The 27171-nt window shown below is 38.8% G+C and overlaps 3 protein-coding genes across 4 annotated transcripts; all 3 read right to left on the bottom strand.

Annotated features, from left to right (window-relative positions):
• Positions 1-2089: 2089 nt before the first annotated feature.
• On the bottom strand, positions 2090-7230 carry hadh (hydroxyacyl-CoA dehydrogenase). The gene is made up of 8 exons (XM_078261733.1): positions 7050-7230; positions 6035-6163; positions 5789-5946; positions 5575-5701; positions 4330-4419; positions 4163-4235; positions 2588-2704; positions 2090-2320 (listed from the first exon to the last, which is right to left on the bottom strand). The coding sequence occupies exons 1-8, from the start codon at positions 7164-7166 to the stop codon at positions 2205-2207; spliced, it is 927 nt and encodes a 308-aa protein (XP_078117859.1). The 5' UTR covers positions 7167-7230; the 3' UTR covers positions 2090-2204.
• Positions 7231-8527: 1297 nt separating this feature from the next.
• On the bottom strand, positions 8528-16232 carry cyp2u1 (cytochrome P450, family 2, subfamily U, polypeptide 1). Of its 2 annotated transcripts, XM_078261711.1 has the most exons (5): positions 15636-16230; positions 12845-13480; positions 11761-11922; positions 9534-9701; positions 8528-9424 (listed from the first exon to the last, which is right to left on the bottom strand). In XM_078261711.1, exons 1-5 carry the CDS (start codon positions 16060-16062, stop codon positions 9243-9245), a joined length of 1575 nt encoding a protein of 524 aa, XP_078117837.1. In that variant the 5' UTR covers positions 16063-16230; the 3' UTR covers positions 8528-9242. The 2 variants fall into 2 exon arrangements, with proteins under 2 accessions (XP_078117837.1, XP_078117846.1); XM_078261720.1 differs by lacking the exon at positions 9534-9701 and having other exon boundaries at positions 15636-16232.
• An 890-nt stretch (positions 16233-17122) lies between these two features.
• sgms2a (sphingomyelin synthase 2a) lies at positions 17123-27160 on the bottom strand. The gene is made up of 7 exons (XM_078261698.1): positions 27030-27160; positions 26405-26637; positions 21137-21640; positions 20378-20495; positions 19490-19643; positions 18842-19008; positions 17123-17706 (listed from the first exon to the last, which is right to left on the bottom strand). Exons 3-7 carry the CDS (start codon positions 21583-21585, stop codon positions 17521-17523), a joined length of 1074 nt encoding a protein of 357 aa, XP_078117824.1. The 5' UTR covers positions 21586-21640; positions 26405-26637; positions 27030-27160; the 3' UTR covers positions 17123-17520.
• Between the last annotated feature and the right edge of the window lie 11 nt (positions 27161-27171).

Here is a 27171-nt window from a genome sequence, read left to right as displayed (position 1 = left end):
ACTGAGTAAATGAAAAGGTTAAGTTCAAAATAAACTACATTAGGTGTAATACAGTGGCCCTCCACTCCAAAATTCTTTTGCTGATTGTTGCTTTACTTTGATGTTTGAGCTTCACTGTGCAGAATGATGTACGTGCAGAGTTTGACACTATAAGGCTGTTTCACATTCAGTTCTATTTTATTTATAGTATCAATTCATAAGAGCTATCTCAAGATACTTTACAGATAGAGTAGGTCTAGACCACACTCACAAAATACATTTACAAAGACCGAACAATTCCAGTAAATCCCACAAGAGCAAGCATTTAGTGTGACAAGTGGCGAGGAAAAACTCCCTTTTAGGGAGAAATCTCGGACAGACCCAGGCTCTTGGTAGGCGATTGTCTGCCGGTGCCTGTTGGGGGTGTGATGAACAGTGGCAATAATAGTCACAATAAAGATAATGGAACTATGACTAGAAATAGTAGTTGTTGTAGTAGTGCAGGGTGTAGCAGGGCATAGCCGGGCACTGCAGGGTGTCTTTGCAGGACCACGGCGACAGCTGCAACCATAATTTAGGTGCCACCCTAATCCAGGGAAAACTGCGGGGCGAGAAAACATAAGGGCTCCGGGGAACAAGCTCCCCATCTGCTGAAAAAAGTTTATCTGTGCTCACATTAAATCTCAGATTAACACATGCACGTATGAGATGCTTTCTTTTGACATTGCAAACCATTTGGAAGCCAATCATGGTCTGGTATGCAACTTTCACAAGTAGATGTGAAAACTTTACACAATACTAGATGTAATCTTTAGAATTTTTAACAAGGTCATCCAACATTTTTGTAGAGGACCAATATCAGACAACTAATTATTAAAAGCAGAGTATTTTTATGTGACTTAAAATATGTCAAAGGGAACTTTAAAAGATAGGTTCACGGTTTCTCAATAGACATGTTGAGGTTTTGTTTACTATAACCGTTTCTCCTGTTCATTCTGGTCATTAACAGATCCCTTTCAATCACTATAGATGTAATTGATGGGGGACAAAGCCCACAGTCCCTGTTTTGTGCAAATGTATTCCAAAGTTTATATGAAGCTAACATAATGCTTCAACTGTACGACTTTCTCTATTTGCGTTTCCCCCTGGGCGTTTTTTTTTTTTAAATTTTTTAACTAAGCTGCAGTGGACGGCAACAAAAAGAGGATATTTTGTACTAAAAACACTAACTTTTGGAAGATATCCACTTGATATGTCTGATAGCAACGTGGACAGCTGAAGCCTCGTATTAGCTTCAGATAAACTAACAAGGGGGCTGTAATGTGCCAGCAGAGGCAGGGAATAAGAAGACTGCTAGATAGTGGATGTAAACAAAGGTTTTAAAATGTTTAAAAAGAAAATCGGCTTTGCAAATGTTTAATGGAAAGGAAATACATTAAACTCATGTGTTACAGCCCAATGATGCACACAATGCATTTTGGGAAGAAACACTGAATGCCTCATTTTCAAAGAATTCCAATCTTCCATCTCATCAGCAATATATATATTGTATCACAAATATTCATTTGACGGATGCTAGTACATATAGAGGCATTCACATTTTATGTTGAGCATAAAAGTCACCCAGGTCTATGTGTGTAACACCTTTCACTCCTACAAGAAGACACCAAACATTTGAAAACACTATTTTAACCCTCATTATGTTCCTTTATTTATTTTTATTTTGGCTGATTACAACTTTCTGTCATAAGTATTAATATTTCCTCTGACTGACCGAAGACTTCATGTATTCCTCCGCACTTTACTCATTTTAACAAAAGTAGTGATGGCCACTTTGATTGATTTTTATGGGCTTTATTCAAACTTTAGGCATCAGTGTTGTTCCCGGTCAAAAATGACCAGCCACAGGAAATTAATGCTTGAGACTATATTATGTTCAACCAGCAGTTGATCAAATTCCCCATACATCCCAACTACCCCATATACAGAGATTATTTCAGATAACCCCGAAATACCAAAAATAAGTAAAACTTCAGCATCTGGTGATAATTTATGCTTTAAAACACAAAAGATGTCATTCAGTGGATGTCCATAAGAAATTAGACCGACAGACAAAAGTCAACCTTTATTATAGAAGGCACAGGCACTTTTTCTATTTCCATTTCATATCAGTCCATGTTGCTAGTCCATCCCCACAGAACTAGCAACATTGTGAAACTAAATCACTAGTACTTGTAGAATCCTTCTCCTGTCTTTTTGCCCAATTTGCCCTCTGCAACCAACTTGGTCAGCAATTCGCTCTGGGCAAAGACTGGGTTGTCTGGATTCGCTGCAGACCAACCTAAAGAGAACATAAAGGAATAGGGTTTTACATTTAATATATCAGTTAATTTGAATTAGCTCTATTTCTCCTTCTTTGCAGCAGTTTCATCTTATCACAGGCGGTCACACTTTTAAATTAAAGTCGTATCCAGTGGTGGAGGAAATATTCAGAACCTTTACCTAAAGTACCAGTGTGTCAGATTTAGGGGATCTATTGGCAGAAACTGAATATAGTATTAGTGGAAAATATAGGTATGATATAATTTCCCATTATAGTTTTACTCACCATCCATGATGAACTTTATGGTGTCTAGTCCTACATAGTCCGCGAGCTCAAAGGGTCCCATGGGATAACCACAACCAAGTTTCATGGCAATATCAATGTCCTCTTTGGATCCATCACCTGAGGGAGTAAACAGAAAGACTAAACGGTAACCATGCAAAGCTGCAGGAATCAATCAGAAACTAGAAAATAATATGAAGGGATACTGAGGGATACTAGAGCCATGATGTTTGTAACACAGCTAGCGTAGCTCAGAGAGCAGAGCGAGGATATTTTCACACCTAACGCTATTAATTTAGGGTTAATTCTGATCAAACCAGGTGTTTGTTGAAACAGTGGAAAGACTAACCAAGACTGTTTTGGTGAGTTTTACTTAGGTTTTTGTCAAATTTGAATGAAGTATGTCTTGCTAGTAAAAAAATAAATAAAAAAATATATTTATTTAAGCTCGTCTTAAGGGGGGGGGGGGGATACAAAAAATGCCACAATAATGCCCTCTTTAACTCTGTAAACACACAACGTGTCCTTGCAGTGGAGAAAATGCGATGCAGTGCCATATACTGTAGGCTGCCCTACATGCTAGAAAACTTTTTATGCAGCTGTTGCAGTTTTTTTTTTTTCCCCCGCCCCTGCCCCTCAGACAGCATGAGCCCACCACTGCAAAGAATGCTGATAAATAAACTATTTTCTACATGGCCTGTCGTACAGACCAGGTTCAGTTTAATGGTGATTCTTGATCCTGTAAAGGTTGAACTTAAAGATTTTTTTAATGGGTACTTTCATCAAATCAAAAAGGTGAAACGGCTCAAATAAACAGGTCTATCCTGTTACATTAAAGCGTAACTCTCGCCAAAATGCAACCTAGGGGAATTATCTGTGCATTTATATGGAACTAAGCTTTTGGAGCTTTCCATCTTTACTCTCCGACCTCGACTATTTTTGACTGGCTCAATAGACGGCGACCGGAAGAACAACAGCTACAGTGAGTTGCTCAAATCCTTTCGTTTTAGTAAACTCTGCGTACACAAACAATGTTTTCGTTAAGGTGTAGAGCCCCTGGTGATACTTTGAGCAAAGTTTCATGTTGTGTCGAGCCTTCTTAGTGTTTTAAAAATAGCTATTTAGAGGCTAGCATAAAAGTGCCCCTAGCACTCCCATTCAAAAGGCCATTTGACCGAAAAAACGAAAATACGTTAAATCTTAAAAGTGGCGATTCCGTTCTAAATATGCTTTTAAACGAAAGTTTGACTCGGGTACATTCACAAAAAGACCCTAGGTGGCATTTTGGCGAGAGTTACGCTTTAAAAGCAGTTAACCGAGGAAAAAACAGATCCGTACAAATTCAAACAAACCGTATCTAGTTAATTAAACTTCATTGAAAGGATTATTTGAATAAACTACTACAACCTATTTTGAATAAGAAACAAAAGGGGTTTTAAGTGCAACTTACTCACCTTCCACCTACTGTGAATATTTTGTATGTACACTAAGTGTATGTTTTATTATTAATTGTCAGTAAATTTGTTAATGTGTTAATTTGACTATGGACATAACTAGTGCTGATGCAGGTATACATACCTCTCTCATACATCCGGATGACCTCCATGATGTAGGGAAGGAGTAGGCGGTTTACAATGAATCCTGGTGTATCCTGAATGAAGAGATGTTGGCTGCTGATTGGGGCTATTAAATATATATATTTTTAAGAGACTACAGCTCTAATGATATCAGACAGCAAATATTACCTTGCAGGACACTGATGTTTTTCCTAGCTTTTTGCTGAAGTTCAGGAGGGAATCAAAGGTTTCTTGGCTTGTTGCTGAGGTTGCAATGACCTGTGAAAGATTGATACTTAAAATGGCTTTGTTGATTCTAATAAAGTGTCACTAGCATTATACAGATGGCTCCAAGCTGACCCAAGACTGTAACGGTCTCCATCCCATTATTATATTATGTTGAGGCACATTTCAGTTCTCAAAAGTTCCCCTTCCTCATAAACGCTGACAGAGAAAAACAAAAACAATAGCCAACTCACAAATTGAATTAGTATATACTATAAATCTCTTCTGTACACTTCTGGATAATGTAATCCAAATAATTGGCTAAAAGCATGGAGGTGGTTAGCTCTGTATCCGAGAGCCATCTTCTGTGATTTATTAATTTGTGAATGGAGTGATGCTTTTGAACAAAGATACCATAGACCTTTTTCGCAGCAAACATGTTGACACGTCAAAGTAAGAAAAGCACAGGTGTATTCAAAACACCTGTGCTTGGCTGCGTTCCACTTAGGAGAGGCCCTGGTATTGTACATGCTGACTCACTGAAACAGCTTACTGGGACACTTGATGGAATTGAGCCATCGTTAAGGTTATCAATTTCAGCTGTGCTTTTCCTACTATGACAAGTCAAAATGTCTGCTGTGAAAAAGGTCTATACTTTGACATTTTGGAAACTGCTTATTTTTACTTGGGGTTGGATAAGAAGCTCTATGACTCTCATGTCTGCCTGTAAATCAAAAGATACCGTGAGCAGCAAGTTAGTATAGCTTAGCACAAAGACTGGAAACGGGGGGAAACAGCTAGCCTGGCTCTGTCCAATGGTAACAAATTCCACCTACCAACAATTCTAAAGCTCATTAATAAAAAAAAAAAAATAAAAAAAAAATATATATAACATTATATGTTGTTTGTTAAATCCATACAAAAAACAAAAAATATAAAATGCTAAATAATGAGCTTTAAAGGTGCGGGGAGACGTTTTTTTGTTACCATTAGGCAATACAATTACTTTAGATAAAATTATGGAATATGAAATTAACCGTTAAATATTTCATTATGTTTCCCCATTTCTTTGTCTTTGCTTTCATCCCACTGCGCTGTTGCTTTCTCTTTGCCATGCACATGCACTCTTATAACAACTCTTTAAAAAAAAACATTCTCTAAAAATAAAATCGAAACAGATTTTTTTTTGGAGGGGGGGGGGGGCAGTACCTCTACAAGCTTCATCACAGGGACTGGGTTGAAGAAGTGAAGGCCGCCAAATCTATCCAGCCTGTTGGTGGAGCTGGCGATGTCAGTGATGGGCAGGGAGGATGTGTTGCTGGCAAAGATGGTGTGTCTAAAAAAACATGGTAAGGTAATAATTAAATTACACACACACTCACACACTCACACTCTCACTCACACACACACACACAGTGCTTACGCTGGAGCCAGCTTGTCAAGACCACCAAAGAGATCCTGTTTGATTTTTAGATTTTCCACAATGGCCTCCAACACAAGATCCGAGCCCTGAACTACAGATCCAGCATCTGTCGAGGTTGACACGTTCTGCAGGGCTTTCTGGATGAACTCTTCACCTGCCTGAAACAAACCAAAATGCTATATTCCCACACATTTCACTCTTTGTTTTTTGTTTTTATTTTGTCTGGTGATCTACTGTGTGTCTCACCTCTGGCTTATCAGCAAACTTCTTCTTGACCACTCTTTTAAGGTTCCCTTCAATTCCCTTGACAGCCTTTTTAAGGATGTCCTCATTTGTGTCCACTAGCGTTACCGAGTGGCCAGTTGATGCAGCAACCTTTCAGAAAGAAATTAGTTCAAGATAACTAGAAACAGAGCCGTGATGTTTAGGGGAGAGCAAAAAATGCGTAGGCACCCAAACAGCAAATGTAACCAGAATCCACAAATCAGGGCTGTGTCCCAATTCCATACAACATTTTAGATGTAGTGTGTTCACACTGGAAAAATTAAACATTTTTGAGTGTGCTGTTGATGTACACTTTGGTCCCACACTGCAATGTACAAAAGGAAGTGGAGGAGAAATGAATGATGTGTGGTGGTGAAACAGCTGGATGAGGATCTTGGAAAACAAACAAGAGTAGCCTATTCGTACAAAAACAGTAAAGTCCGATTTTTTTTAAAAATAAGAAATGCAAAATCAGTGTATATTGTGGGACTGTGTATACTTGTAAAACAGCATACACATTCCAATAACTGTTTACTGTAGACCAAATACGGCGAGTGACACCTTGTGGCTAAATGTGCACCCTGCAGTTAATCTGAGTCGAGTCTCGTCTTGTTTTCTAACACCGCACAAGGAAACAACTGTTCTTAACGAATGACACCTGAACTATTTCACAACACAACTTCCTTATGGGATCAACTGGTGATTGTGCTGTTAGACAAGAATAACATGCACTATCAGGAAAATGTAAAACTTAACAGGCTTTTATTTTGAAATTGTATCATATTTTGATATGATGTGGAACAAATTGCACGCGGCACAAAGCAGCTTCATTGGAAGAGGGTTCTTTTCGGATTTACAAGAGAAAAGACTTTAAGGATGAATACTAATGTATATCTGGTCCCTACTCCATTAAAGAGCAGCTACTTCACTAGCTATAATGAAGCTAATGCTAACTACATGGCTAAACGGAGACCAAAGGCATGTCGCTTACGCTTACCTGTGCAATTCCTGCACCCATCTGTCCACCTCCGATGATCGTTACATGCTTAATAACAACATTCCTGACAGCCGAAGACGAGAAACCTCTGCAGATCTGGTGAGTGAAGAACGCCATGATGTGTCAACCTGCTACAGGACTTCAAGGACTAAAACAATCCCGGGTTAGGGTTAGAAAAGAAGGAAGGTCGGCGGTGACGTCATCACGCAGACACTTCCACGACCTTTCACACAGATATTCGTGTCGTGTCAGCATGAGGTATCATCATAGACTGTATATATTAGTTATTATGTTAATATTAACAGTATATGGGTATCATACATATTGCCAAAGTGAAGTAAATATGTACACAAATGTTACTTTAAGGCGAGACCCTACAGTGAATGAAACATTTTTTTTTAATGCACGGGTCAAATTTGAGTTTTTGGGCTATTTTGCTTCCATAACATGCCTTTTTTTTTAGACTAGTGGAAAGAAAACATCCAAAATATACATTTAGGTGTTTATTTTACTACACTTGTCTATTTGCGTCTGTAGATATCTCCTACGAGTTTCATGGGGATATCTAAAAATAAGACCATCTGTGTGCCCTTTTTACTTTAAGGTCATACACTTAAGATGACACACCAGATTGTCGATGTCCACTAAAAAACAGTGAAATATTCACTTGAGTGCTGTTAACTCTGTCTAAGTAGAGTAAAAAACTAAAATCTGGCTTTTCTGATACAGAGAATAATATGTTGGGGCTGAAGCGGATGTTTGTTTTAAGTTCTATTGGGGATGGATAAAGCATGTTGACAAGCGTAAATGAATGGATGTATATAAGGATGAAAATCAGCAAAAAGAAAAGAGACCCTTAATGTCCCTAATCCAACATGAACTGTCATGATGGTTCAGAAAGTCCTAGTTTGCAGTCAGTTTCTTTTGAGCTGATTTTTATTACTGACCTGATATAGGTTTTTGTTAAAATCATAATTCACCTCTCTCAACCTGATTGTAACTCTACACTACACAGTATGGGAACACCTTATAAAATGTGCCAGAATGCCTGCGATACAACCAATGTGTCCCTGAGCAAGACACTTAACCCCTAGTTGCTCCAGAGGTGTCCGACCTCTGATATATAGCAATTGTAAGTCGCTTTGATAAAAGCGTCAGCTAAATGACATGTAATGTAATATAATAACTAAGTGTTGAGCTGTGTATTTCTTTTCAAAATGACAATGACAACATGAGCCTGGTTTGTTCAGAATAAAAAAGTAAACAAAAGTTAAATGATGATATTTAAGTTTTACGTTGTATCAGGAACAAAGTTTCTAGCGTTGAGCTGACTATTTATTCCACTGTTCTGATGAAAAATCTCATAAATTATTCACAGTGCTAAAACAATGTTATCCTAAAAGGAAACAATAAAAAAAACAAAAAAACATTGAGAAGTAAAAAACAGAACCAAAAATATATATTCGTGATACAGGTAATTATTGTTAGGATAATCTCTTTTTATTGACACGTTACCAGCAATCCATTCATCCATTTAGTCTGTAAGGAAAATATATATCTAAATTCTTAAAAAATATTTCTTTCCCTATTGCCCTAATAAAGAACATTATAGGGACAGATATGTGTGCCAATTTCTATAAATCAGTGGCATGCATTATAAAACAGTAACATGATAAAATATCAATACAGATATTGAACAGGTATCTTACAAAATCAAAAGGCATCTGGCATATAATATTGACCTTATTAATCAAGTGGCTGATTGACCAAAATAATCAACAGAATTTTGATTATATACCTTAATTATTACTTGACTATCAAGTAAATATAAAAAACATTAGCTGGTTCCAGCTTTTTAAATTAGAGGGTTTATTGCAGCTGTTCTGAATCATATAATTGTAAATGTATTACGTACTGTAAGACATCACTTTGGATTATGGCCACTTCTGATAGGTATTTGCCATTGCTTCTGGAATGTTATGGACTAAATTATTGCTTAAATAATCATTAAATTAACTGATAATGTATATGCAGCCATAAGTGCATTAGCAAAAGAGCTGCACTCCAATCAAAACATACTTCTTCTATTTGATTTGCACTGATTGCATTGTCACTCCAGGAGAGCTTTACCCACAGCTTGGTTGGTAAAGCTCCTTGATTTACAGCAGATTTGTGAGAACCAAATATTCCACTTCATCTACGAGGGTGCACACACACAGTGTATGGACAGGGTGCCAGCGTCAGGCCGAATCGTCCGTTCAGGGTAGGAGGAGGCGTTCCCTCTGGCAGTCTGAATCTGAAGGCCTGCAGTAAGCTGGTAACCGCCAGGAACAGCTCCATCTTCGCCAGCTGTTCACCCATGCACACCCTGGGACCTGAAGGATACAGCGGATAAATCATTAGCGCCCAGCGCAAGGACAATTCTAATACATTTTTAGATCAGTGTCTCAGTTATTTGGCCCACATGAGTAAGGAATTACATACCAATCCCGAATGGTATGAAGCATTCTATCCTGAGCAACTTTCCCTCACTGTCCAAGAAGCGTCCTGGGTTGAAACTGTCTGGGTCGTCCCACAGAGTGGGATCTCTATGGACAGACCACAGGTTGGGCACAATAACGGTTCCTTTGGGAATAGTGTAGCCTCTGAACTCTAAAAAAGGAGGAAATCCATTAAAAAGCCATCACCTTAGCGAATCAAATGCTTGTGAAATGATGACGAAGCAACCAAATTCAGCTCTGTATATCTTTATTATCCCTAACCCTAACCCTATATATCATAATAATCATAATAATAATTGTCTTTATTGTCCAAGTGTGGAAATGTGCCTTTAGCCTCACAGGTAGGTTAGTAAAACACACATACATACAATAAATAGCACAACATACACAGACAACACTAACGGACATGGTACCAGTGTGAATGGTGATTATTATTGAATTTAGCAAATGTATTGCATTTGGAGTGAAAGACCTTTTTGTAAATGTTCTTGGTTTCTGCAGCGGCTCTATAGCGTCTTTTTTTATGAATTCTTTAAAATGGGGATGAACAAGGTCAGACACAATTTGTTGGGCTTTTTGTTTCACTTACGTTTATATACAGATCCCAGTTGTTTCTGCTCTTTCCTAATAAATGGACTGGCCATGATTGGGATTCTGGACAGTCTATTTTTGTTCTGAGCCCCCAGGTGCTCGTACCATGTACACATGTTAAAAGTTCAACATCTGTAAACAGTCTCAAAAGTGTTCTGGCTTATATCGTATGAATTAATTTCCCTGATTTTATATCAAGTTTGATTTTAATGTTGTGGATTGACTGTTTATTTGTCTTTGTTGTTTATCCTGTCCCATTGCGATCAAATGTTTTTATTTATGATACTATGGATGTGATGTCTGGAGCCCTGGACCAAACAAATTTCCCTGTGTGGGATAATAAAGTAGGCTAGATCTGAAAAGTTGATCTGATAAAACTATAAGGCTGTAAGTGCAGCAAAAAAGGTTCCTAAATATTTAAACTCTTCTCTTTTCTCAACGGGCTGATCTAGGGCTGAAACGATTCCTTGCGTAACTCGAATACTTGGATTACTAAAAATAATCGATGCATATAATGATTTGCCTCGAAGCTTCATTTAAACAATCTAACTAACGTTGTATACCGCTGTGTTTCCGCACGGATGATTATTACTGTCGCACAACGGACTGACGCAGCTGTGGAAACATGCTGTGAAGACTGAACTGCCCAGTTGCCCATATCGTTAATCCTCGCAGTCTGCTCAGATTACAAAATGAAGAAAAAGACCGAAAATAGTGAGGGGCTAAGAGAATGGACAGGCGGAGAAAACGACAGAAAGTTTGGGATCGTTTAAAGCTGCAAAAAAACAAAAAACATGTCACGGAGCAGACAAGACAATTAAGGTAACATTAACGTCTGCTTTCAGCAGTCTCCCATCCATCGTTTTACACAACTACAGCATGCTACTCTGCAAATAGCCAATTTTTAGAAAACGAGCTAAAACGAAAGCTGTCGGTAAATTTAGCTGCTGGAGGAGACAAACCACAACCAGCGCCTCCTGCACATGGCTACTTATGCACGTGAGTGACGTCATCGGACCACGCCGATTACGTCTGCATTTTTCATTCTTTCTAAACTTCACTCAGATCAGCCTTCTGAGATTGTGTCCTTCTGAACAGTAGCTACAGTTGAATAGCCTTGCTGTTAGCGTTGTACAGTCTGGGCTTAGTGAACAGCTTTTTTAGCCTATGCGTAAAGAGCCAGAGGTATAGAGGGGAAGGGGGGCGAAAAAGATTTACATCTGGGCCACCAAAAATGTACTTTGGCCAACAGAATAAGGGGCTTGGTGGCCCATGTTGCCAGTGCTTAAAAAAATATATGCGTCTATTCCTGTTATTGTATGCAATTTAAGCAATACAATTGTTGTTTTTCCTAACAATGAAACCTTTCTTTTGTATATTTACTATAAAGCAAAAGTATTTCTTATCCGATTACTTGATTAATCAATGGAATAATCTGTAGAATACTCGATAACTAAATTAATCGATAGCTGCAGCCCTAGACTGATCATTAATCACAACAGGTGGAAAATCATGACGGGCATTTTTGTGACTCACAATAACCAACTCCTTAGTCATTCATTAATAAAAATGGCACTGTTTACATCACTTAGGAAGCTCACCTATGTTTTTTTAATTACCTGTTGTCTTGGAGGCCATGTGAGGAATAGCCAGAGGAACCGCAACAGTCAGTCTCTGCACCTCCATGATGGTGGCTTCAGTGAAAGGCAAACTTCCCTTATCAGTCATAGACGGGTCCCGATGTGTACCCACCACTTCATCAATCTCTGCCTGGACCCTGTCTGAAATCAAAAGGATTAAGCACATCATTTTAGGATGATTAATGAAGCCATCATCTCAACAAATGAGTGCAAATAAAGTGTGACTTTTGGACATACCTTAAACCAGTTTAAATACGTTTAAAGTGCTAGAAAGCAGAAGTCAAGTGCATGTTCTGATCTGCTGATCAATGTGGTTGTGAAAGAGTTGGAGAAGTGGTTAAATGCATAATCGAGCCAGACATGTTGTTGTCCTGAAACAAGGAAGTATTCGAGCCGTGGGTTCCCACTACAGTTTCCAATTCCTTTTTCATTTATGAAAATAACGTCTGTTGTTCATAGAAGCCTCAAAACATTTCACATTCGCTTCTACGACGTAAGCGTCACCCGTCAGTATTCAACTACAAATATTAAAGCTCGACCACGTTGTATTACTGAAATCATATTTTATATCATATTTTATTATTGAAATCATTAATTAATTGTATCAAAAATCGATTCACATTCGAATCGCGATTCAAGCTCTACCGATTCAAAATCGATTCATATTTTTTTTTAAATTGTATGTCTACTGCAATCACATGGGAAAAGTAACTACATTCACATACTGTGAATCGTTTTTTTTTTTTTAAATCGAGAATCGTTTTTGAATCGAATCTTGAGCCTGAAAATCGATATCGAATCGTGTCATTTTCTGATTCGTGCACCCCTAATTTTTGATTTGTGTGTGCATATCATTCCTTGTTTTCTACACTGTAGACCACTAGGAAGCCATAATTGTTTTACTACTTTATAACTTCTGATTGGAGATATGTCAGATATCGCAGGTGATGATCCCACAGCTCCACTCCACTCAGTCAGTCAGTTTTGCACAAGCAAACTACACAAAGTGCTACATTTTCCAAGGGCATGGAAGCAGTCTGGAAAGGACTACTGCTACATTTACCTTGGATATCAGGGTGTAAGACCATGTAGAGCAGAATCCACAAAATAGAATTAGCGGTGGTGTCAGTGCCAGCGATGAAGAGATCTCCTATTATATAAAAGAGATAATCTTCTGTGAAGCTGCTGTCCTCCTGGACCGACATCTCCTTCAAGTACATGTCGACAAGATCCCTCGGGTTGTCAGGATTGAATGTTTCCCGGTGATTTGCAATAACCCTCTTCAGAAACACCGTGATGTCTCCTTCCACCTGACGCAACTCCTTGAAGACCCCAAAAGGAAAGTAGTACAGCAGTGGGAAGATGTTGATGAGGACTGCAGGACTGTTCACAGAGATCTCCAGCCCACGATCCATCAGGTCCAGCATATTACGGAACTGGCGGTCTTCGTGATGGAAGCTCTGTCCCAGGATCAGCGAGCAGATGACGTTTGACACGGCGTTTCTGATCAGCGGGGCCAGGTCCACACCAGCGGCACCCAACCCCTCATTCAGTCGCATCAGCTCTGTCTTGACGGTAGCCAGGCCTCGAAGGATGCAAGGCTCCAAGCTCAACTTCCCCAGGCCAAAGTTTCGGAGTGTGGCGTGGCAGAATTTGCGCTGCTTTTTCCACACTGGCCCATAAGGTGCAAAGACTATTCCTGAAGTTTAAATAAACCAGAAAAGGGATGGCGTATTTAGTCAGTTTTCATTCTTATCTTTATGGATTCGTCAAACTGTAAAATAAGTTATTACACTATGAGAAAATGATGAACTAAGCACAGAAATGTTAAAGAATGTAATTCACATTCACTGCATAGTGTAATAATTTAAAAAGAGTAGTCTCTCTCTATGTCTTCTTACAGCATAGGAACCCTTCTAGTTTTGCATGACACAAGTGGAGTCCTTAATCTAAAGCAACTGGACTTTGTCTTTTTGATCAAAATAGGACAGTTAATCAGTTCCACATTGATGAAGCCTCTTGGATGTGTGACAAAATGTAGGACTACAAGATATCCAGAGACCTGGACAAAAATAAGCTTTACAGAGATGATGATGGATTTAATATACTGGGTGATTCTTAGCATGTGAAATAATTGTTACATACGTAACGAGAAGGGCACCTGGAGAGCGCAGACCACCACAAAGGAATGCCCTATCTCACAAATGTTGACTACCGACCTGAGGTTATGTGAATATTCCTGGTTGAGAACTCATTATTCAAGTTACTTTAAATGTTAGGTGATCCAAGCAGCAAATCATATTTGATAACGGTCTACAAAACTGTGTCTCTCACTTTGGCCATTAGATGGTTCCTGTCAGCGGTGATGCAGTTCATCTTTGTGCCTCAGATCAAGAGAGGTATGTTAACAGGTAAAGATCAACATTTTGACTTTTTTTTTTTTAAGACTATTTTTTGGTCTTTATTAGAAAGTGGATAGATATGAAAGGGGGAGAGATGGGGAATGACACGCAGCAAAGGGCAACAGGTCAGATTTGAACCCTGCGCCGCTGCAGGACTCAGCCAACATGGGGCGAATGCTCTTACTGGGTGAGCTATAGGGCGCCCCAACATTTTGACATTTAATGCACAATTGTATCATGTCCAGGGACTGTGTGTAAGAGTTAAGGATTCATAGTTTAGTGAATCATTGAGTTGTATGAGTTCTATATGTTATTGTGTCAGTCATGCATTTTTTTTTTTAGATAACAGGCCATGAACTTGTGTAAGCTATCTAAAGCTAGCTTTTTAAGCTAGCAAAAACAGACTGACACCAGCAATTATATGTCCTAACAATTAGGATTATCAATATTTATGCCAAAAAGCAAATCTTGTTATCCATGACACTTTTATGTGAAGTAGGCTACTTGGCTTTGAAGAAATAATGTTATTTAAAATTCTTATAATTTCTTGTCTCTAGTCTATCCAGTTTTCAGTGTAGCCTAGAGCTAGCGAGACACAATTGCTTAATATGGTCCTACTTAGTATATCGCTTCTCGGTAGAGGTAGGGGAACATTGTAACTCAGATTATGAAAGGATTGTGAAATTTCAGAAATCAATTCTAATGGAAGAACAGACTGCTCATCAGTAGTGGAAGCGGCTATGTACAAATATCTAGTGTTCCACAGCATGGAGCATTGTGGCAAGGAGTGTCAGTTTTGAAGTTTAAAGTCAGGCTGAAATGTGACGATCAGTTATCTGAAGCATTTTGGCAATCAAAACTTGAGAAAGTGGATTACTCAGGATTGTCTTTTAAAGTATAAGATGCATAGGAACAAGCCTGCTAAAGGAATATCTCACACACAGAAATGGACACTGTCCCCAAAACATTAGAAATTATTTTTTTGCACTTTTTCAGAGCAAGCTTACATTATTTTCTTCTTCTTTTTTCTAATACATCCCGAATTCCAACTTGTGTCTCTACAGGCCCACAAGTAAATGTTGTCCATGCAGGTTTAAATTAGAGGTTCAATTTTTTCAGGTCTGAGCTACAGCAACCAAGAACACTTACAATGTATACAGAAAGGAATCGAGTATTAAGATGGGCTACACCCATAGACTGTTAAGTATACAGCTACACCTTAGAAATCTTGAATTTATCCTTTAATCTGGCTGTGGTATACTGACAATTTGCCCACCCCGTTTGTTGGGCTATATTATGAGTAGAGACATATTAGAAAGACCTCTCAGACAATAGCCTACAATTCAACAGTACCGCAAACTACAGCCTCCAAAAGAACAATAAGGTTGAATCAACACTTCTCAAAAGTTGAAGATCAATAAAAATTGCCCTTTAATGAAAACAATTGTTTACCTTTGCGTTTCGTCATGATAGTGATAGCAGGGATATCCGGCCTGTCGGAGAAGACCTTGGGATGGTTTGAGAGTGCATCCTTGACCACTTCATAGCCATTAAGCACAACCATCAACTGACTCCCTACAAAAAGGCTGTACACGTTACCATACACGTTGGCTTGTTCCATTAAAACAACCATAGCGTTTTTGACGGTGCCGTCTGATTGCTGTCCAAACCTCTGCCGGATGAAAGAGGGGATGAGAAAGCCGCCGAAGTTACCGACTAAGGGCCACGGCTTTGGACCTGGCGGGATATTTGCCAGGTCCCGTCGGTTCAGATTAATAACCTTAACTGTAAAAAACACTAGCAAGAATACTAGCAAAGTTATGTGTACGTGCGAGAGTTCTGCGCTGCTGAGACTCTCCAGCCATGACAGCGAAACCATGGTGTGAATTCAGGTAGCTGACAATTACCGCTATCCCATGTGTAAGAGTAGCCTATGCATACAGTCCGAGTAAAATAAAAGATACACCAACTTCACAAAACTGGCATTTATCTGCGAAGCTCAAGCTATTCGTGTTGTTGTGAAACGGAAAGTGTCAACATTGTACCGTGTTTGGCTTCCTATTGGCTGACAGCGCGGTGACCCGCTGTGATTGGTGCACTTTGACAGTGACGACAACAGATATACCAGCCCACCACGGCCTGCTATTTGCTACAATGTAACAACCATGGATGTAGATAACAAACCCCTAACAATCAAGAAAAATACAATAAAATAAATGCTCAAGTGCCTCTTGGGGAAGGGCTACCATAAAGTTACTTTCAGATATTAAAATGTCCATTAAATTAGCAATAATATAATACTTTATTGAAAAAAAAACATATGCTATAGTTTGAACAACCCCATCCCAAACATCATTATCAATGTTGTGGAATACTTTTCATACATTCAATTCAAAGGGGCGTAATAGCAAAGCGTAAACTTAAATTACCATCAAGTGGGCTTTGTCTTGCCATTTGTCCATTCCTTTCTTTGTATGTGACTAATGTTGCATGTTAATTCATCAATTACGTGATACTAGGAATACAACTTACATTTGTTTAAAACATACATAAATACATGGAAACTTTGAGGACAGAAGAGACCATATTACATATTCAATCCAAATTTAGCATTTATATTCAATGCTAAATTTGATAATAGTTTGTTAAGTAAAAATACATTTCTTGTGACTTGCGAGAAATAAGAGATCCACAAAATAACATTGCCTAAAACATGCAGTTGCAGTATACAGCATAATGATGACTTTGACTGATGATTTCATTAAATCAAAAACACACTGAAACCTTAGTATGGTTAAATTTTAATACAACAGTACAATGTTTAGACTATAGCTAGGATATACACACTCAGGACTACTTAAATGATACAAAATGAATACAAAATTAGTAATAATAATAATAATAATAATAATAATAATAATAATAATAATAATAATAATAAAATACTCACAGAATAAAACTGTTTTGGTACACCTACTGACATTGAACACACTAAGGCACCTTGTGACTTGAGCACATTGAAATCATATTGAGGTAAACCCCGTCAACACATACAGTATGAAAGACTTACGGTAGCATACATGTATTTAAAATCAAATCTTGCAAATGCTGCAACAAACCTGCGAGTCTGTTGCAGCAAACTGTCCGTTCATGTCTGACGTTCACTAGCTGGGTTACAAAAACAATGATGACTTTGCAGGACTTATCATAAATAATAGCATCAAAGAACACAGAGAGACAATATGATTGACTTCATTTTTGCAGAGACATTTATTTCATTGCTATGCATTTGGTATCATTACGTTCCTGTCCAGTAGACAGGGATATCAGGGTCATGTCACTCCTCTCGTGTGCTCTGTACCATGGAGTACTTCTTGCAGGGGTTCTTAAGGCAGGCAGGAGGCCAGGTGATGGGCCAACTGTAAGAGCATGGCACCGAGGTTTGGACGTTCCTCTCCATGAAGTTGAACAGGGGGTTCCACCAAGTGTTGGTGAGGTAGTTGTTGGGCGAGCATTTCAGAGTCTGTCAAGAAAATAATAGTTATCCTTTAGAATAGAACAGGAATAACACAAGTTGTTGTTTATATATATTTTCCATACAAGGAATACAGCTCAAAGTGCTGCAGATGAAAGGGTCAAACACTTCCTTTCGTCAAAAAGTGACTTGTTTATATAATTTAAAAGTTGCTTTTGGTGCAATGCCATGTGAGACCCCTTACAGAAAAACCACGTGATCACATGTGCAAAAAAAACATGTGATCACATGGGAAATTCATGTGGTTTTTCTGTAAGGGATATTTCTCATAGCAATACAAGGATGAAGCTCGCTAAAAATAAAAATGAAAAATAAAATTGTTGCTTGGCACCACCCCTTATCAACTGACACATTTGTTTTGGCCAGTAGAGGGGGCAAATCACCATGTTGAAAAGCCATATACTGACTGTGATGGGAATAGGAATGACATCCAGTTATCAAACAACACAGTCTATAAATATACTTGTACTTACTCCAAATACATAATTATATGTAATATATGGACCATTTACTTTAAACATACACTGTAATACATTATTGTGTTGGCATGTAACTCTTAGCTGGTACACTTGAGGTAAACTCTGGGAACAAAATACAGCCATGTCACCAGAGAGACAGTAAAGACCCCCACATAATGATTAATGTGTAACAAGGTTCAATGAAAGGGGAACTATTACTTACTTACTTTAATTTATTCTTTATTCAGGACACAAAAAACGGTCCATAGCACAATACAAAACAATGTTTCTGCCACAACTGAGTAATTTTCTCTGAGCCGCTGACACCATCAATGTTTGTTGGTAACGATGTTTTAAAGTTAATCATTCTTTTATTTTCATTCCAGAAATTAATAGGACTATTGTATTGTATTGTCTGTTTATAAAGTCGTATATAAAGACAACGCCGGCTGCTTTAAAAGGCAATTTTTACACATTTAGTCAGATTCCAGACTAAACGGTTTGTTTTTCTCCGCAGCAAAAATATACAGTGGACCAAAGAGTTTTAAGTCGCCTACATTTTCATTTTTAAATGTAATTTTAGTTTAAAAATTTGCTCTGAAAGTTTGTTTTTTTTACTCGCTTGCACTCCAACATGCACACAAACAGCAACCCAGTGTTCAGACCTGTAAATTGGCCATGGTGTGGTACCACCAGAACAGGCGGGAGGTGATAAAATAGGCCACGACCACATCCACACTGTAGTGCTCATGTGCCACCAAGATGCACACCACACCCACGGCACTCAGCAGCCAGCACATCAGATGGTACCACCAAAACGACCGCGGTGAGTCTTTAAAAAGAGGGGAGGAAAGACAAGAGTTTACAACATCCATTTGTGGTCTGTTCTTCCATGTTCTCTCTCTGCCGTCTGGAGCATTTCAGTGCAATGTGACAAGAACAGGGATTTTCTGCAACACACAGATAAGCCAGGCTACAGCAAAGAACATGGTTATAAGGACAACTTCAAACAACTTAATCTCTGCTTTATCCAGAAATATACAGCTTAAAATATATAAAACATATAAAAATCTCTGCTGTCAAATTTTGAAAATGTGAAAGAAAGAGAGAAAAACAGTAACAGTGGCAACACGTGTCAGGCATTTGTATTCTATTAGTTCCTAGAAGTTCCATGTGTAGCTGTATAAAATATACTTGGGGGCTATATGGGATGATAATGGAAACAGACATTATCATTAATATATTATTCATGGGAAATTCCCATGAATGATTCAAAACAAAGTAAACAAACAACTGACGCTTTGAATACTCACACTCCTTGATGAATAGGTAGGTGAGGGTGAGCATCACAGTGTGTCCACTGTAAAGGAAGTCTCCACACAAGAGGTGGGAGTTTGTAATAGACAGACCTCCACCTGAAATCAGGCGTAGAATTCGCTGCATTTTTGCATGGGAGTCTCCGTAGAGCTGATTGAGAACAGGAAGTAAACAGGGAGAAACAGACAAACACTGGATTAGCGGAAACATTAGAAATGGAACTAATGATTCATTCATCTACAATACTTTTTTTCAATTAATCAACTATTAACTCCACAAAATGTCAGAAAACAAGTGAAAAAATATCCATCACAAGTTCCCAAAGCCCAACAAATTCAAATTGTTTGTTTTGTCTAAACCAACAGTACAAAAGTCAAATACATAACATTTACAGTGACGTAAAACAAAGAAAAGAAGCTAATTCTAATGATTAGGCCTAACTGATTGTCAGAATGGTTGCCAATTAATTGGAATTGGTAATTGACAGGGATGAGAAACATGCAGTCAAAATGAAGAGGAACTGAGGAAAGTAAAACAAAGATATTTAACAGTTAACAGCTCACTTCTTACAAGTAGCTGAAGGCTTTTGACACACTGTCCAAAACATTTCATATTCTTGGGAACAAAACAACTCCAAAACTGTCCAGCCTCTGATCCTTTTGCACAACACAACCCATCAAACAACAGCCTGGAGCACATGTTTTTGATCAAACACTGATGCACCTCAATACTGTTGGTGTCCTGAGGTGGTAAAAAGTAAAAATGTTTTTGTCTATATCTGCCTCTCTTGTGTGGCTGTGCAAAATGAGTCCCAGAGGGTGCCCGAGAGTACACAGTGGAGCAACGACAGCTGATGCCCGCTCTGATGTTTGCGTTCTCCTCACCTTAGGAGCACAAGTCATATGCATGCCAGGCACAGGCAGGGTGGTGATGTACATGGTGACACAGCGGTACAAGTACAGGGTGCCAATGAGGAAGAAGAACCGCCTGCTTGCTATTGACCTGTAAATAAATAATGTAAGAGCCACAATGGAGTGAGTGCAGAAACATTGTTGTGTTTTTTGTATATATTTATAGGCATATGGCTAAATGTGGAAGATATGATGTCAAAAGTGGAATTAAATTAAACATTTTTAGCTATCTACAGTAAAACTTCAGTGGTGAGGGTCTGGTTTTTTATAGCAAAGACTGCTTTCTATTCATGTTGAACATGCTGGCATTTCCTGAATAACCAGAAAGGGACATACAGAGCATAGATACATTAACACACAAAACAGTTAACTATTTATTGAGTAAATAAACACTGTAGCAAACCTTATCCTACTAAATACAATTTTTCTCTTTGAATTTTCACTTGACTTTTTTTGTCTTGCATTAAAATAAAAATAAAATAATTTTTTTTTTATTCTTCTCAACAAATCTTGAGAAAAAAACAAAACCACCATTTTTCTTTTTTTTTTGTACAAGGCATCAGGCATTTCCTGACACAGACACGACTTATTATTAGGATACATTTTTTGTTTGTTTTGGTCTTTGGGATCATGGGATTTGTTGACAATAAGAAAAATGTAAATAGAATATCGCCAGACTTCCCTAAAGCTAACAATAAACAACTTGTACAATAGATAATCAAAAGTTCTGACCTGTATCTGAAGAAGAACAACTGGATCATCCAAATGGCCAGCAGCACCATGCCATTGATCTCTGTCACTGTAAATGCCCATTTGACCCTGTCGATATAGTCAAAAAACTTATCAGGAAGAGGTGGGCTGCTTTCTTTGGGGGGGACCCTCTCGTGGACTATAGTGATGACAACTGTTGTCAGGACCAAGTTAAAGCCAGCATAAAAGAAGGCCAATGCTGTCTTCCACCACTCCATGGGCAGACGATTTACCTTGGACTCTGGCACGGAAATTTTCACGTAGTCATTATGCCTCCCTATGCCTTTCCGAAAGCCCCTCTTTGTATCCTCTCCCCCAGGTGTGTGGACAGGACAGTTTTTGCCATTGCTGGGCGCAGCACCAGCCTCCATTCCTGGGTTCAGACTATTAGCTGCAGAGTCTTTCGCATCCACAAGCTCCTGTGATGCCATGGGTGCCTGCACTGTCCATTCACAGGCACCGCTCCTCTGGGTTGAGGTTTTTTAGCTGTCATGAGAGAGAACGAAAGGTTGAAAACTGACAAACTTTTAGATTTGGAAAGCACAAGCACACTGTTCTTATCTGCACAAGATAGAACAGCACAAAGGTATGGTACTCCTTGGTTTCAGTAGGCTAAGGATGTCAAATCACCATGATGAAAAACAGAGAGGAGATGAACTCTGGTTTACTTTTGTTTCCACTCTTCCTTATCTTAGGGATTAGCAAAGCAAGAGATGGAGCTTTTATTAATGTACAGGTCTTGATTCCACTGGCCGAAATGTCCATTTTAGACTGAACAACTATTTTTGAGTTTATAGCAGCCAACTATTCTATATGTGGACGTTTGAGTTAATGCTGTGTGTTACATTTTACTTTCCCTGGACATTCACCAGAACCACTGTGACAGTTTTCTGTTTGGACGTTCAGTCAGAGTTTTATTTTGGGCCTTCCAAAGTCTTTCTGCCTCACTGCTTTGGTTTTTGGATTTTGTCATCAACAAGCAGCTGTATGGTCACTTTTCTGGTCACTTTTCATGGTCAAAAATGGTGTGTTGCAACAGAGGAATTTGCATGCAAGTTAATAAGGTGTTCCTGTGTCTTTAGTTCTGCTGGTTTCCCTTTTGTCATACAGGATCCGGGTCAAGGCAGAGAGTAGTCTTTATCTTAATGAAGCACATCTGGCCTGGTGTGGTTCTGCCTATAAAAGCTCACCACCTTCCCACAGATCCTCTCTCTTTCATCACCGCAGCTGTCATTTTGTTTTTTCTTGCTACAGACATTTCCATACATGCATGCATGACTGATTACTGACTTCCACGTGCTTTTCTGTTCCTTAGTATTGTTTTTGTAAATACATGCCTATTTTACGCTAACACCTTGTCTGGTCTCCCATTCTTGTCACATCCTTGGAGCTTGGTTGTGACAAATGGGGGCTTGTCCGGGGTCCCCATTTTTACTTAGGTAAATAAAATAATGGGTGGATTGTTGGGAGGCAGAGGTAAATGATTTGTATTGGCACCCATAAGACAAACAAAGTTGGAGTGCAATGTTTGTTGTTGAGCTCTTTTCAGTGTATGACTTGAGAGAGCACTACAACAATGGCCATTTTCCTGAAAAGGCTTTTAGTCCCTTTAACAGCTCCATTAATGGATTTGAGGACTCTCCTATCAGCCCTGAAATGCATCACAATAAATGTCTTCTGGGATACATGCAGACATGTATATTCACTTGGAGACAAACCTGGCACTAGGGCAAAATAGGGGATAGAAATTGAGTATGGTTCGATACAAGAGAGCTGCTGAAAGTATCAGTTTTCTCAGAATCAATTTATGGGAAAATATTATTACAGTGGAGAAAGGCTTATTGTAGAATGCCCTCTGACTAACCCATAGCATATTCAGCCTCTGTTATGCAACTGATGGATGGCTACAGAACACAAAGTCTGACAGACTTTAAGGGATTTAAAAGGGTCATAAGGTATATAAATAACTACCAAGATGGCAAAAAAGATAAACAAGAGCAGACAAACAATAGAAGCAAATTACAATGCCATGTACCTTATGTCAGTGATTTGGTTTTTGTAATAAAACATCATTTATATTTTTACCTTCTTTAATATTGGCCAGCTCAGTTTAAAGATGTGAATTCAAAGATGTCTGTATTGAGATAAACGTCAGAGAGGCAGGTTGTGGTGACAATGTCATAAAGAGAACTCCTGCTGCTGCTCCATAAACTGTGACAGCACATGATGTCAGTGCCTGACAGCGATGCTGATGCTGGGTGCTGGGTGTCAGAGGTGCAACACACTTGACACCTTCAACCAGAGAGGGCAGGAAAACATTGCTTTTAAGCCTGGTATTTTTAAGGTTTGATTTATTTTAAGCAACTCAAACTACTTGGTTATGGTGAGTAAAATATTGTGGCCAGGGTTAAAAAACTATGTGGTGAAGCTGGACAAAACAGTCCAAACTTAAGGTCCACTTGCTAGCTAACACGGACAGGAAGACTGCATGATAAGGTTAAAAGCTCCAGAAAAAGCTAGTAAGCACACTTTGCGTTGGGATGGTTTTGTCGAATTCAAAGGTCAAGAATGAACTTTCACATTGTACTTTGTTAAGGTTACTAAACAATTACTTATGATGCTCGTTATGATCGTTGTGATGCTCTGATTTTCGGTTTATGCAGGGCGTAGTTGTTGTAAATATTGACTTTACTGTCCAAAATTGTTGGAGAGGTACAATACTTTCTGTGTTGGGGTGGATTTGTTCTTCAAAAAACCTATACTGTTGGTGTTTCTGTCCTATATTTTCTTGTATCAGTGCATACTCTGTGACACAAAGGAGATGGGAGATATTTATTGTTCAGTGTTTACTGTAAAACTGCACTATGTGTACTGTACATGGAAGGTCAGCAGAGTCTCCATTAGACCAGTTTTCCACCGATCCCCTCCTCCCCAGTGGACACTACACAATGTTTTCCCACCAGCCATAGCACCCAGCACTCTAAAGGGATGGGTGGTGATGGAAAACTGGCAGGAAAACCTATTCCACATGGTCACAGGCCGTAATGGATAACTTGGCTGCCTCCACTCGCTCATGCATGCTATTTCAAGAGAAGCCACCCAGTTGCCTTAAAGGCTGTATTTTACTTCAGGGGAACCAAGGCTTTGACTCCATTTTGGGACCTTCATAATAACATGCTACTATTGCTGTCCACTCATTTTCTTCTTTACATCATGTGGATTGTCTTCGTTAAAGGGAGGGTTAAAAATAAGTCACACCAGAGGTGGCCCAGCCCTCTCGGACCTGGTGACACTACAGATAGGAGTTGACTCCATATGTTCTAAAATGTAATTGCTGTAAATCAAGCATGGAAACGGCATGTTCAGCAGCACATCATGCTTCGGTTTTAGTTTTGACTTCCCACATGTTTTGTTTAATTTCCGAAACAGATGGTCACATTTTTAAATGTATAGTTCAAAAGTATCAATGAAGAGGATGTGATTGAAGTATTTGGCACATGTTTGTATAGCACGTTGGCACTGTGTACTCTGCTGTTTAAAAATAAAGATGCATCCTCAATGTCTTTTTGATAAAAAAAAAAAGATTATTTCTATGTGCTTTCAGAAATGACAAGATGGACAGATGGCTTTTTAAAAATAGTTATCAGTAGTAGCAGTGGTGTAAGAAGTTCAGATCCTCTACTTAAGTAAAAGCTGCAGAGCAGCAGTAATACAATGTTCTTAATAATACTTAAGTAAAGATACATGAGTATCTGGGAGCAAAATGTACTTGAGTGTTATATTTGTATGTCATTATGTTATATTTTACATTATTGGATTGTTAATACTGATGCCCTGATGTCTTAGTAGTATTTCACTGTTGGTTCAGGTGAAGCTAATTTTAACTTCTTTACACTGCAGTGTGTAACAATGTTTCCCCCAAGTGTAGTGGAATAGTATAGTAGCATGGAATTGAAATAAGTACAAGTTTAACTTAGGTAGTGTTTGAGTAAATGTACTTAGTTACATTCTACCACTGATTAGTAGTAGTTGTATTAGTAGTAGTAGTCGTAGTAGTAGTAGTAGTAGTAGTAGATGGTAATAGTAGAAGTAGTATTAGAAGAAGAAGTATACTTGTAGTAATAGTAGATGTTGACATCACAGTATAGCAACAACATTAGCACAGGTTGTTGTCATTACATAAGTAATAGTCCTATGTATTCATTTACGAGTAAACATGTCCTGTTAATAAAGGGAATGATAGAGAGCAAATGTTTGAAACTTTTGGTTTTAACACAATGATGTTCACCTCTTATACAGGATCCCATGACTATGTATGTATAACACTAGTTTGCTGTGCAAAGCTGTCCATCAAATCACACAAATACATATTCTTAGACAGAACATTTGGTTGTATTTCTGAAAAGACATCCACTTCTATAGTATACGCCAAAACGGTTGGAGCCAGTCCTACTTTTCTGGGTGCCATAACCACATGTGGGGTGGATACTGGCAGTAATGTCAGGTTCAGAACTGGGTGTCTCCCAGTTATTACAGAGCGGCAGTCTGTCACATGTGATGTGTGCAGCAGAGCCGGATTTGAAGTTTACTTTTGGGGTGTAGCACAGTGGCCCCACAGACAGCGTTAAACACCATGTTCCATATGAGGCTACTGGGTGGGGCAACAGGTCATTATCCTGTAATTAAGCTGTCCCAGTCAAAGCTATTACATTTGGGAACTGACAGCTGAATTATTAGAATGGCATTAAAGCAGCTGTACCACAAGCACACACAGTATATGTGCTGGGTATATACTGTACACATTAAAAAATAATATTGTTAAGGTTTATGTGACAACTTACCTATTTAGGCTATCTGTGCGTGATGTGATGCTACTGATAAATAGGCTACCTTAATAAATGTTGTGACATCATCATACCATAAACACGTAGTCTCCCAGCTCTGATCCATCGAATACAACTTTTTGAATGAATCTATGCCAACACATGAGCCTTATATACTACAAATGAAAATTCAGACATTGATTATGTCTCCTAGAATTCATATCCACATTGTAGCCTATTTTTGTATTTGTAAGCAAGACAGATACAAAAAAGTTGAATGTCAGGAGTATCAAATCCAGTCCGGCTATCCCAGCCTATTGAAGATCACACATTAATGCCGCAATTAATCGCATGAAACCAAACACATACCGACGACATGATGAAGATCTGTGTTTAGATTCACATGTTGCACAGTTTAGCATCCTACCTGCCTTGCTCGGGCCTCCTAGCGCCTCTTCCTGTAGTTGCAGTTCCTTGAATCTCTGATGCTGCGCCCTGCTTGCTTGGTCGCTGCTCTGCTCAGGCTGGACTGCTTCATACCCGACAGTGACACTCGCTTTTGAGGGAGCGCTCCTCCCCGAACCCCGCATATTCTTAGATCCATCCAGCGTCTGTACCCAACCTCCTGCCTCGTACCCCCTTTAATTCAGAGTAACCGTCCTGTAATCAGCACAAGCATCGCCCTGTAACTTTGTTCATGTAAAATAGGTGTTCTAAGAGATTCACATCTTAAAGCAGTTATGGTGGAGAAGCACGGTGTTTTATTATAGGGTATGAGTGTGCATTTAATATGGAGGGACACAAGGTTCTATTTTTATCATTAGCCTATAACATGTAAGCGTGAAATTAAACAGTCCTATATACCATTAACATCATTTTGCTTTTTAAGCCATAAGTTCCCATTCTTTTAGGTTAGCCATAGCCATATAGGCTATTAATACAGTTCTCGCCATACAATCACTTTTAAAACACAAGTATTCCAAATAGCCTAATTAAATCTCATTATATCTTAATGAGAACTGTATATTTGTTACTTGTGGATAATTACGAACCGTTTGCTTTGTAAGTACTGGTTGCAGATCAGTTGAGTCGTTCAGCCAGTTACTGTGCTGAGCGACGATAACGAAACAAAACTGACATCAGATCAGATCAGTTCCCGTACCCTGTGCCCCCAGCCCCCCGAGCCGACTACAG

The sequence above is a fragment of the Sander vitreus genome, chromosome 2 (assembly GCF_031162955.1).
Source record: "Sander vitreus isolate 19-12246 chromosome 2, sanVit1, whole genome shotgun sequence".
NCBI classification, from domain to species: domain Eukaryota; kingdom Metazoa; phylum Chordata; class Actinopteri; order Perciformes; family Percidae; genus Sander; species Sander vitreus.
Note: the sequence above shows the minus strand (reverse complement) of the source record. Positions and strands in the feature narration are given on the sequence as shown.

What these genes read in the sequence shown, in the direction of transcription:
- sgms2a (XM_078261698.1), bottom strand. Translation starts at nt 21,585, where the DNA reads ATGGCATCACAGGAGCTTGTGGATGCGAAAGACTCTGCAGCTAATAGT. An exon ending in ATATGACTTGTGCTCCTAAG is followed by an intron (nt 19,644 to 20,377) that starts GTGAGGAGAACG and finishes GTTCTCAATCAG; the next exon opens with CTCTACGGAGACTCCCATGC. An exon ending in ACACCATGGCCAATTTACAG is followed by an intron (nt 17,707 to 18,841) that starts GTCTGAACACTG and finishes TTTTCTTGACAG; the next exon opens with ACTCTGAAATGCTCGCCCAA.
- cyp2u1 (XM_078261711.1), bottom strand. Translation starts at nt 16,062, where the DNA reads ATGGTTTCGCTGTCATGGCTGGAGAGTCTCAGCAGCGCAGAACTCTCG. An exon ending in CATGGCCTCCAAGACAACAG is followed by an intron (nt 9,702 to 11,760) that starts GTAATTAAAAAA and finishes CTCCTTTTTTAG; the next exon opens with AGTTCAGAGGCTACACTATT. An exon ending in CTTCATACCATTCGGGATTG is followed by an intron (nt 9,425 to 9,533) that starts GTATGTAATTCC and finishes TGTATCCTTCAG; the next exon opens with GTCCCAGGGTGTGCATGGGT.
- hadh (XM_078261733.1), bottom strand. Translation starts at nt 7,166, where the DNA reads ATGGCGTTCTTCACTCACCAGATCTGCAGAGGTTTCTCGTCTTCGGCT. An exon ending in CTGTGATGAAGCTTGTAGAG is followed by an intron (nt 4,420 to 5,574) that starts GTACTGCCCCCC and finishes AATCTTTCACAG; the next exon opens with GTCATTGCAACCTCAGCAAC. An exon ending in CATAAAGTTCATCATGGATG is followed by an intron (nt 2,321 to 2,587) that starts GTGAGTAAAACT and finishes TGTTCTCTTTAG; the next exon opens with GTTGGTCTGCAGCGAATCCA.